Below are 12431 nucleotides of genomic sequence, written 5' to 3' on the forward strand. Positions count from 1 at the left end.
CATGATCTAATCAGATCTGGTCCAGATATTCGAGTGAGATTAAATACCACAAGAAGTTAGGTCAACTTGGATGTGGACCCTTAATATATCATTGGTGTAGTTTTATTTTTCTTTGATTATTAGAGGAAGAGTTTCAGATTAATTATGAATAGTAAACTTCATGTGGGGCCCATATTTGGTTTATCCAAGCCATTGATTTGATGTCTCCCATCATGGATGAACGATGCCCTAAATGTCTCTCAAATTGGAAGATCCTAACTATCAAATCTTTTTTGTGTTCTTTCTATTGAATGTGGACTTTTGGTTAGTTACTTCTTAACCATGTATTTCCTTTCCAAACAAATAAGGAGATTCCTTGTGGTGGACCTAGTTTTTACATGTGGGCCATGGTTGGATCATCCAAGCCATTGATCTGATGGAGCCCACCATGGATATACCATGCGCCAAAAAATCTCCTTGATTGGTCGACTTTAAGCTTTCCAGTGTTGGATTGCAAATCCATTGGTTAAGAAAGCATGCATCAACAAGCCATATTCAATGTAGGAAAAGATCAAAGAATCGATGGCTAGGATCTTTTGATTTCAGAGATTTTTTTTTTGGCCCAGTACATCCATAATCGGGGCTGTCAGATTAATGGCTTGGACGAGCATTATAGGAAAAGTACTGTTGACCACAAATATGAAAGTCAGTCACTTCTTAAAGACCATAGAATAGCACTTGATTTTTTTTTTTCACGTTTTATCCTTTATTACCTTTAATAATAATAATAATAATAATAATAATATTATTATTATTAAAAGAGGCCACACCTCTGCAACTCTTTATGGAATAAGTTTCCCATACGGATTGCCTAATCGTGAAATGAAATTGGAACACTTAAAAAATCAGCCCCATCATTTGGTCCACCACTAGAATTGGAGGATTATTTTATTTTATGTTTGTCCCTTGTTTTTTTCATAGCGTGGACTACAATGTTACTTTTATGAAATCCAACCTACATGAAGTGAGCCCCACCACCATGATGAGATTTCCAAAATGAAAATAAAAATAAAAATCATGCTTATAAAATCATCAAGTGGACTACACTTTAGAAACCAATTGACAACCATTCAAAAACCTCCTAATTCATGTGGTGGTCCATGTGATGATTGGATTGGTATTATTTTTTAAGTGTCCCACTTTAATTGCTGGGCAATCATTCTAGATGGGTATGATGCCATACATGTAGGGTGTCAATGGATACACGCGCTAGGCCTGACATGGCTTGGTTATTAGCTAAGGGCCTGGTTGGATTTATGTATAGCATTGTTTTGCATTGTACTTTTATATGAATGAGGTATTGGAAGAAGTAGAGTTTATATTTTTCCATTTTCTCGAAGAAAAATAGATTGTTTGGATTGGAGTAGATTTAGATTTACTATACAAAGGCAATGAATTAGTCGATATTTGGAATACGATGAGATTTGCGGGGTACATAAAAGGCCCCAACCATTTCATAGCATAATGCTCACGTGTACCTAACCCAACTGTCAGTAATGCTCATTTTCTATGTATTTACACCAAACAGATACCAAAGGTCGACCATATCTCACATAATATTTCTGAGAATAAAACGGCTGCGTGTGGATTTTGTTATCTTTCTCGGCCTAGGTGTGAGTTTTGGCGTACCAATAATCTGAGCCCAGCCCATATCCAACCTGACATGAACTCATTTATATACAGAGATCTACTAATGAATGATCTGAACTGCATTTTCAATTGTAATTTGTGCTAGAAATTGGAGCCAACAGAACCTGATTGAATAGCCAGACCAGGTTCGATTCAAAACCTAGGTCTATTAATGGGTACCTGGACTTGCGGGTACCCCATAGGTCTCATTTCTTGGACCAGTTAAGGAATCTGGTAAGGTGTAAAAGTCAGATCTAGTCCGTTTCAAGCCAGTCCATGGTCTGGTCAGGTACAATGACTTATAATTGTACAATGATATATTTTTAACATATAAACAAATGCTCTCCTCCGAGATGGTTGAAAGATCGATTTCTTTGTTTGCTATCTACTTTAAGAATCGATTTCACCATTCACCATATAAAATGATACTCTGTCGGAGTGTGGTGGATGATACACTGGCACTTAGAAATTGTACAGGTGGTAAAGCAGACCATCCAAACCTAGTGTAGATGTATCATGAACTGAACTTTTAAGGATATGATTATCAAAATATATGATTGGTCGACATCAGGGTGAACACCAAGATGAGGTGAAAAAACAAGGATCAGCTCCAAAACTTCCGTGGGCCCCAAGTTCCAATGGTGGGCGCCCAATCCAACAATTTCTTGTGCTGTCGCCCACTTGATTCTGAATGTGTGATTTTTACCTCATGTCCTAACATAATCTGACAGTGGACATACCACAAGCATCCTGGTGGTCCACATGATCTGCGATCATGCAGAAGATTTTTACAGAAGGATCATAACCATTTAGTAGCTAATCCGAACTTCTTTATTTCAATTTCCTCTGTGAGACCAACTGGATCACCTAACCCGATAGCAATCATGACTGGATAATCATAACCATACTGTGAAGTCATGTAAATGGATGGTATAAGCATTGGCCATTTCGCAGGCCGACTTTGAATGGCTGTGATCCTTCGTTTTGGGAGATACTGGGGCCACATGCAATCCAAAGTAGGCCCTCCCATCAAACGGTTGGCTGCCACATAAAATTGCACCTTAAAAAGCAGGGAATAATTGAAACATCATAGTTGCAGCCTACCTATCAGAATTTAAAGAGAGAGAAAAAAAATAAAAATCCGATTTGGTTATGTTCCCTCAGACCGAAGAGAGACTGTATGATCAATGGGGGCTAAGAAGCTCCCACCTGGGAAGTTTTTGGGTCATAGTCTGTTCCCAGTGTGGCCCTTCAGATGAACAGTGGACCAGTGAACAGATGAGGCTCATATGACTAATTCAGGTTTGCAATAAGAGCCTTCAGTGCTTCTGTCACTGGGTACAATGACAGCTTCTAGTCAAATAGGTGTTCTGGTACCATGTAACTCAACCCGAAGCCAAAGCACCCGACTAATATAGGAATGCATGTAGGGCAGGTTGGGTCGGGTTCAGAGTCAACCTAGGCCCAACCCAAACTCTAGCATCGGCCCGACCCAACCCAAGGTATTCAATACTCGAGCCCTATTGAACAAATAAATTGAATTGAAAAATCTAACCATCAAATAACATACTTAAATGAACACCTATAACTACCAATCAGTAACCCTACTTTCCATTCCAATCATTAACTCCATTTCCCATTGATGAATGGTTCCGACTGTGAAACCCATATGGCATTGTCCACAAAATGGATGGCAGCAATCATGAACCCATGGATGGATGGTTCCGACTGTGCATATGTACTGCTTGTAAAGTCAGGTTTGGACCAGATCAGATTGCCCAAGGTCTCAACCCTGGCCCGGTCCAACCTGGGGGTCAGGTTGAGGATTTCCAAACTGAGCCTGGTCAGGCCCAGCCCAACATGACATAAATTCAGGTTGGGCCACTCTGGTTCGGCTTGAGCTCGACACAAGATGAACTACAGTTCGGGTTGGGGCACTCGGTTTTGGGTTGAACCCAATCCAAATTGCACCCCCCCGACTCATTTCAGTTCAACTCAGATGATGTATGCACATTCATGTCCCTAAGAGCAATGACCGAGGCTGTCAACAGGCCAGGCCCGGGCCAAGCAAACTCCTCATAGACAACCTGCAATCGATCAGGTTTGCTTTAACAAGACCCAAACTGCGACAACCAATCATATCACAATGTTTCAAGGATTGCCCACTGAAATAAATCAAACACAAAGATGAAAATAGCTGATTGGCCCCTTTAAAGAAAGGATGTTATTTACAGGGGAGAAGTGAAGCAGAAGACGAAGATGCTACCACATGTATATTGCTATTTACATAAAGAATTGCTATATATGTATATACCCTCTCTCTCTCTCTCTCTCTCTCTCTCTATATATATATATATATGGGAAAAGGTACTATGCGCATATATATATATATATATATATATATATATATATGGAGCCAATTCCAAACCCTACACTTCTGGTAAGGAAAAGCAAAAGGGTATATAAGAAGTATCCGGCACTTTCCTTCCATTAAAAACAAATGGTCTCGTTTAACATCTCGTCTGGAATCGCTCCAAATCCATTAGAAGCTGTTTCTTCCTTGCACACTGCTGGCCATTCTGGATGAGTTTAGCCAGTTGGGATCTCAGATGCTGTTTCTTTTTCCCATTTTTTGTTTTCTGTTTTCTTAACAGTTTAAGATCTTCAACATATGAAAAAGTAATAATTTTCAAGGGCCAAGCTGACAATCAGTTAGTCAGGAACTCAGCTATTCTGAAGGGAGGACAGCAATTCTTCTAAAGACTTCTTGCTCTCTGCATGTCAATGAAAACAGTGAGGATATCTCAGTATGGCTATGAGATTGAAAGCCAGTATTTGCAAGTGTGGTAGTTAGGCCAGCTTGGATCATCCCCAATGAGCAATTTGGGTTGAGATTTGCCTGTTTGTGACATTTGGGAGTTACATGTCAGGCTCAGGACTGGATTTTGGGCCAGGATTGGGCTCTGTGTGACCCTTGACCTGACTCAAACCCAACCCATTGCCACCCCCAGGAAAATCCCTCCATCCAAACAGCCCCTTTATACTTTTCCCAGTAATAATATATGCAGAATGCAGGGAATAACAACACCAGCAGCTGAACAATGAAAACAAATAAACAAGATATACTGGAACTAAAAAGAAAATGGCTATTTTTTAGTTCCTGCAACTCTATTTGTTTTCAGCTCAATATCATGTCTTGTATAAAAACCTGGAACTTCATTGTATAATACTAATGAACCAAAACAAAGGAATGCAAGCAAGGAAACCTTGGGTGCATGATAATGAAAGGCAGGTTATTCAGTAACCCTTGAAACATTCTGAAGCCATGACTTCAGCAGCTAGACATCTTTCTACCATTGCTAATCTAGGATTGCAGATGAGTGCATGACAAGGTAAGGAAAGGCTAGAAATCCTGAATACTTGCCCCTTCCCTAGCAAGGCCACCTCATTAGCTTCCCACAAAATAGGAAATCTCCAAAGTGAGAATGTCAACATAGGAGGCAGAGTTCTCTATTAGTGACTAATAGAGAACATCCTCTATCACAAATGGAGTTTTAGCAGATAGGGCCCATCCTTTTGTTGACCACTACATCGATCTAATGGTCTCACCTCCATCCACTGTGAGTCTCGTCATAAAATGGTTTGGGTCATCGAAATATGACCCTGGATCCAATAAGTGTCTTTAAACTATGCATGTATGCTGAATGGGAAAAATAATTAATAATGTCTTTAAACTATCCAATCTTCTTTAAAAAATAAAATAAAATTTAAAGGTGATCCACTTGATGACTGGACCAGGGCCAACGGGCTGGCACAGGGCATTCATAATTGGCCCAGGCCTAGCCCTCAGGCCATGTTTAGGGACCCAGGTCCCAACCTACAGGGTCAAACTGCCCAGGCAAGGCTGCCCCACCATTGCCCCTAAATCTGGGAGATTTTTAGGATGTAGTCAATCCGTGATGGGGGCTGTCAGATCACTGGGATATATCACCAAAGAATGGGCCACACATGTACGAAATCCTTGCTCAATAGGGATGTTACCTAGTATTACTAATAGAGAACTGTCTCTATGGAAGGACAATTGCCAAGAACAGCTGAAGGGTCATCTACCAACTGGAAAATGGCATAAAATGCATGTTTCACAACAACAAAGACCATGTTACCCTTTCCGAGAATATTCACAAATCCCTTAGAATTGCTGAAATCTGAAAAGATTTCATCAGTGATGTAATGCATGGAGAGATTTTTATTTTTATTTTTGAAAAAAAAATAATCCTATTTTGGTCCCATAATGGGCTGTTACAGGTAAATTTTTCAATAATGACCGTTATGATCCCGTATCGCGTAATGGTAACAGTTACCATTGTTACCATTACTTGACTGTTTTGGGATACCTTGCCCATAGCTAATCTAGTAAGTGTTGGGGGAGAAAGGAGTTTCAAAAGGATATATTGCATGACTAGGGATACATATGAGGGTGCCATAAGTAAAAAAAATGTGAGGACCACTAGTGGAGAGAGAGAAGTGAGTTCCCAGTTGGCACTAGGGATTGGCATTGAGCTCCTACCTTTTCACATTGGCTATGGATTGTTAATGAAGCATTTACAAGAAGAGATCCCATGGTGTATTTTGCTTGCAGATGATAGTTTTGATTGACAGGATAGAGGGAGTAAACACAAAGCTAGATTTATGGAGAGGTGCTTCAGAATGAGTATTTTGCTTGCAGATGATAGTTTTGATTGACAGGATAGAGGTAGTAAACACAAAGCTAGATTTGTGGAGAGGTGCTTTAGAATGAAAAGGATTTAGAATTAGTCAGACTAAAACAGAGTATATGGAGTGCAATTTTAGTAACAATAAGAGTGGGAATGAGGAATTAGTAAAGATTGCTGACCAAGAAGTTTCCCAAAATGACCACTTCTGATACCTTGAGTTGATAATTCATGACTGTGGAGATATTGAGGAGGTTGCCCATAGAATTCAAGCGGGGTGAAAGAAATGGAGATGAGCCTCTAGATTTTTATGTGATTGTCGTGTACCACTCATACTGAAAGGGAATTTTTATAGGATGGCTATAGGACCAGCCATGCTCTATGGGACAATGTTGGGTAGTTAACGAACATCATGTCCATAGGATGAGTGTAGCTGAAATGAGAATGTTGAGACGGATGAGTGGCAAGACAAGGATAGCATCAGAAATGAATACATTCGAGGAAATTTAAGAGTCGGACTAATAGGTAACAAGATGAGGGAAAGTAGAACTAGATGGTCTGTCATGTGCAAGGGAGACCAAGAACAACGTCATTTAGGAGTGAGTTCATACAATTTGAAGGCTGTAAAGGGCAAGGGAAAGGCCCAAAAGGACATGAGTGGAGGCAGTAAGTAAAGACTTAATGACCTGTGGTCTAACTGAAGTTATGGCCCTTGATAGAGTGGAATGGCGGAAAAGGATTCATATAGCCAACACAATTAGTTGGGATAAGGCATAGATGATGAGGAGCAAGAGGAATAAACATTAAACTACCACTGATAACTAGGGATGGAATTTAATAAGCAATTTTTTCTTTCTAGCGAAGAGGGACCGCTCTAAAATCCTAAAAGTGGTTTCCCTAAACTTTTTCATCTTGGACTCATTTCAAAATGTCAGACCCACCCCATAAAACCAGGCAGGCCATCTGGCTAGCGGATGCAGTTTTGGAAACATTACAGACCAGCATGCATTTGGAATGTTCTCCAAAAATGCAACTTCTGAGTTTTCTTCCAGCCATTTTTGCAAGGTGAACAGAAAATTTCATCACTAAACATTCTACAATTTTCATTTAAATACTAAGTAACCATTACTGTGAAAAGTTTCTTCGACTTCCCCAGTGCCGGTGGGTGATCTATTGCTAGCTTGGCATGACATGGGTTGAGGGAAAGGCAAGAAGGCAGAAGGCCATGTGGAGAATGGCCCTGGTTGTGGTGTGTAGGCTTTTTGGTAAGACAACTGGAAGATGCTTCAAGAACCAAGTAAGGCAATGGACGAGATCCCCGAAAAGGGCTAGGCTGCTTGTCGTCAAATGTGCCTATTGTGTTTCTAAGCTTATGTATTGTAATTTTGATTTTCTTAGGAAGCAATGGGGGTGCCATCTCCGCGCCTCTTTGCTGTTGTCTTTTTGCTTTTGTTCAAATAATAATAATAATAATAATAATAAAATAAAATAATTCCCTCCCTCCCTCCCTCCCTCTGCTTTTGTGTTTTTTTTTTTTTAATAATAATAATATATAAAAAAATCCCTCCCTCCCTCAAAACAGGAAAAAAAAAAAAAAAACCATGAATAGCAATCAAAGTTTACAATATGTAGATATTGCAACTAAAATGTTATAAAAATTTTTACCCGGGAGGTTTGCAGATAAAAAGGCAACCAAAACATGGTTCTTTGGGCTCTCTGCGAGCTCGTTGCAGCCATGCCCATAGCATGGGACCAAGACAGCGAAACTGTTCTCTTTTTCATCATCACTCAAAAAATCCGGTGCATGAGGTTCCAACCACCCGATCGACCAATCGGAACCATCTGATTCCGATCCCGACCAGCATCCTCCATCAGAGGGCACCAGAACCAAATCGTATTCTCTATCAATTCTCCGTTCTTCCCGGCTCTGCCACTTCCTCTTAACCCTTCGCGATGGAGACCTCATCTTAGTTCCCTTAACAGAAGGGAACTTCACAGATTCATGCTCCCGCAGACCTAAACCTAAATCCAACGAAGCATTCAAAGAGGAACCAGAAGAACCAGTTGGTTCTTGATCTTTCCCACCCCACAACCACCAAGAAAGGCGACTGAAGGCCGTAGCCATTTTCCGATTAAAGCAACAGTTTTCAAGGATTGAAGAAGAGTAGGACAAAATCTCCTGATAGAGGATTCCAACAGAATCAGTTTTCAAAAGAATTGCAATTAATTCCTGTATTAAAACCAAAACATGGCGATTCAGGAAAGATTAAAAAAATCAATAAAATAAAAAAAATGATACAAGATAAAGAAAGAAAGAAACTGATTCTAACAAGATGAGATTGCTAGCAAGAACCAGAAAAAAATAATATAAAATTCTGAAATTCGAGCTGCGAAATTATAGTTTGAGCATTTCCCTGAACATTATAGTAAAAACAAGTTTCTTTTTTGGCTGGAAATCTGTTTAAAACCTGCAAATCAATCTAAAAGTGGCATGAAGGTAATTAGAAAATAAAAAACCATACAAAGACCAACACTGCCAGTGAAAAAATTCAAACACAAACAAGCCAGAAAAAAATCTGAACTTTTTCCCTTCTTAATATCTAAATTCCTAAAGAGCCTACTCAAAATACAAAATACAAAATAAAATGAAATTCCTTCCTTTTCTCTTTTCTGTAAAATCAAACTCCACAAAAAACTCCTCAAATCGAAGCCTCCGAAACCTTTAGTTCTTGAATTTTCTTTGAAATTTTGAAAAGACAAGTGTGAGAAACGAAGAATCGTTCAATCTTAAACCCAAAAACACATCTGATAGAAATTCTGTAAGATCAAAACATATCTTCTCCAAATCGCTGGAGGAAAAAGAACCAAAAAAAGAATCGAAAACAACAAGAAATTCAGATGAAAGAAAGATCGAATAGACCGAGAATCCGATAATCCGATCTTCCTAAAGAAATCAAACCCTAGAAATCTCTCTCTCCCTCCCTCTCTCCCGTCTCCCTCTCTCTCTCTCTCGTGAAATCAACACTCAGAGCTTGTCTGTTTCTCAATTTATAGCGCCAAGTTCGTTCCGTACGTCGCGACGTACGCTGCTCTAGCGTTAGTCGCTGATTGGGAATACATGTATTCATGATCGGATGATCCAATCCGTTGATACTTTGAAAATTATGAATGGGCCACAATCTAAAATAATAAACAAATTGATATACGGATGAAGGAAAAATTCGACTATCCCTATTCACGGAAAAAAGTGATGGTTTAAAATGTTCGTCCTATACGATTTTTCATTAACAGGTCATCCAACATCTGTTATCTGGATGGCTTGGATCATCTTAAAATGGATATATGTGGGCGCCACTTTGAATTTAATACTGATTTTGATGGGTTCTGTTCTGTTACAAATCTAGATAGTACGATCGGACGGTCGAGATTTATAAGGAGGTTAGCTTCGGGTGTTGTACGATAAGACATTTAATTAGAACATTGATAAAGAGAAGAAACTTCAAATACTCTGGCCGAGTGTGATGGATGATAGGCAGGCACTAGGAAATTGGCTGGTGTACCGCACACCAGCAATAAAGCTGGTGCAGATACGTGTCGTGCGAAGACGAGCGCCGACGCTCGTCGAGCTTGGAGTCGAAGAAACAGTTTACATGGCCCCACAGTGATGTATTTAGCAAATTTAGGGGTGTAAATCGAGTCGAACCGCGCGAGCTGGCCTCGGCTCGGCCAGCTCAGCTTGAGTCGAGTCTGAGCCAAGATCGGGTCAAGTTTGTCACTGAGGCATTCCACTGTTTGTAAAAAAGAGGCAATGATTTTCTAAGTGTTTCATCGAACACCTTCTAAGTAACATAAAATTGTAATAAAAATAAAAAATAAAAAGAAAAGAGAGAAAAAGAATATTTGCTTCATGTACTCCATCACAAACCATCTCCATTTCAACAAACCCAACATTTGAAATGGTGGAGTTGAGGTGAGCTTTCCTTCCTTTCTCCCTTTCCGCTGGTGGGCCTTAGCTTTGGTGTGACATAGGTTGCAGAGAACTGATATGATAGAAATTGAGAGACAAAGTAGAAAAATAGCTGCAGAGGAGAAAGGTCAAGAGGCAATTGAAGTCATTAGTGAGCAACATCGATGGCAAAGTAATCAATTCATCGAACTGGTTCGATTCGCATTCGATTCAAGCTGGATTCGATCTGAGTAGAGTTGAGCCGCGGCTTGCTTGAACTCGGCTTGAACTCATTTTTGAGCTCAAAAAATCAACTTGACTGGGCTCGAACTCAGCTTCGAACCGAGTTGAATCGAGCTTCTTCGAGTCGAGTTAAGCAAGCTAACTGAGCTAGCTCGGTTCGTGTACACCCCTATTTATTATATCCACACCGTTCATCCAATTTTAGAGATCATTTTAGAGTATTAACACAAAAATGAATCACATCCAAAGCTCAAATGGACCACACCAAAAATAGCAGAGGGGATAATGATTTTTACTGTTAAAAAATTTGTAGGGCCCACTATAATGTTTATTTTCCATCCAATCTGCTCATAAGGTCACAAATACCTAGATGAAGAGGAAAAACAAATTTCATGTTGATCCAAAACTTTTGTGACCCCCAAAAGGGTTTCAATGGTATACGTTCAATCCCCCACTGCATTTCGTAGTGTGGCCCACTTGATCTTTAGATCTGCCTTATTTTTCAGCTCAAGCCTTAAGACCAGCTCGCAAAATCGATGGAGGTTTGGATATAACATATACCTTATGATGTGACCCACAAAACTTGCTGACATCACTACACTGGCTATATGGCTGGTGTACCACACACCATCTACATAGCTGGTGTAGATACATGTCGTGTGAAGACAAGCGCAGATGCTCATTGAGCTCTAGTAGTATGAATTATTCCAAAGATGTCAAAGTTGCATGGCCCCACAATGATGTATTTATTATATCCACACTGTTCATCCATTTTTCGAGATAATTTTAGAGTATTAGATAAAAAATGAATCATATTCAAGCTCAAATGGACCACACCAAAAATAGCAGTGAGGATAATGATTTTCACCATTAAAAGTTAAAAAGTTCGTAGGGCCCACCATAACATTTATTTTCTATTTAATCTATTAATAAGGTCACAGATACATGTATGAAGAGGAAAAACAAATTTCATATTGATATGAAACTTCTGTAACCTCAAAAGGGTTTCAATGGTAGACGTTCAATACCACACTGCTTTTTATAGTGTGGTCCACTTGATCTTTATATATGTCTTAATTCTAGTCTCAAGCCTTAATAGAAGCTCATAAGATGGATGGACAATTTGGATATAACACATACCTCGTGATGGGATCCACAACACCCACCGGTGTCAATACACCAGCTTTATAGCTGGTGTGTGGTACACCAGCCAATCCAATCCGCTTTGGGAAATTAAAGTACTTGTCATAAAGGAATTTAACTTAGGGCCTATTTGGGAGCTTGGATTTGGAACCCCTTGAACCCCCTTGATTGGCAATCCTCCTGGTGTATTTGGGTCTCTCGAGTGTGAATCAAATTTAATTCAAAAATACCTATGTAGGGTATATTTACGTGGGTTTGAATTTAACTACTAAATCAACTTTAATATTCCTAATTTGTGAGATATATAATTTTTGACATTATAGTTGTGATAAGCCCACTGAAATATATACTTTGCCTAAAAACAATGAAATTTCAAGTCTTGGAACGACTGCACACATAAGATCGTGTCGGAGTGACAAACTAATGATTTTTAATCATTGATTAATATGGACAATGTTTGAACGGTGCTGACTTACATGGGTAATGTTTGGATGGTGCTGATCATCATTAGTGGGTCATGCTCCCAATAGAATGATAGTGTACAGTGACACACATGTTACACTTGCAACTATTAAAATGATTTTAAGTGTAAGCCAAGCTCTCATAGTGGATTGCAGACCACCTCAAAGAGAGATTAGAAATGCCCTATATTTAAAACCCCCGATTACTTTATGCTGCCACACAACAAAGTAGATTTGAAACCCTCTCCAATCGACGGT

At 39.4% G+C, this 12431-nt stretch overlaps 1 protein-coding gene across 1 annotated transcript; it reads right to left on the reverse strand.

Annotated features, from left to right (window-relative positions):
- Positions 1-4129: 4129 nt before the first annotated feature.
- LOC131229065 (uncharacterized) lies at positions 4130-9386 on the reverse strand. The gene is made up of 2 exons (XM_058224927.1): positions 8046-9386; positions 4130-4442 (listed from the first exon to the last, which is right to left on the reverse strand). Exons 1-2 carry the CDS (start codon positions 8503-8505, stop codon positions 4393-4395), a joined length of 510 nt encoding a protein of 169 aa, XP_058080910.1. The 5' UTR covers positions 8506-9386; the 3' UTR covers positions 4130-4392.
- Positions 9387-12431: the final 3045 nt, after the last annotated feature.

The sequence above is a fragment of the Magnolia sinica genome, chromosome 16, assembly GCF_029962835.1.
Source record: "Magnolia sinica isolate HGM2019 chromosome 16, MsV1, whole genome shotgun sequence".
NCBI lineage: Eukaryota > Viridiplantae > Streptophyta > Magnoliopsida > Magnoliales > Magnoliaceae > Magnolia > Magnolia sinica.

Bases quoted from the DNA above. Each gene is read 5' to 3' on its own strand.
- LOC131229065 (XM_058224927.1), bottom strand. From the start codon at position 8,505: ATGGCTACGGCCTTCAGTCGCCTTTCTTGGTGGTTGTGGGGTGGGAAA. The intron at 4,443-8,045 runs GTAAAAATTTTT...ATTGACATGCAG, and splicing joins TTTATCTGCAAACCTCCCGG to AGAGCAAGAAGTCTTTAGAA.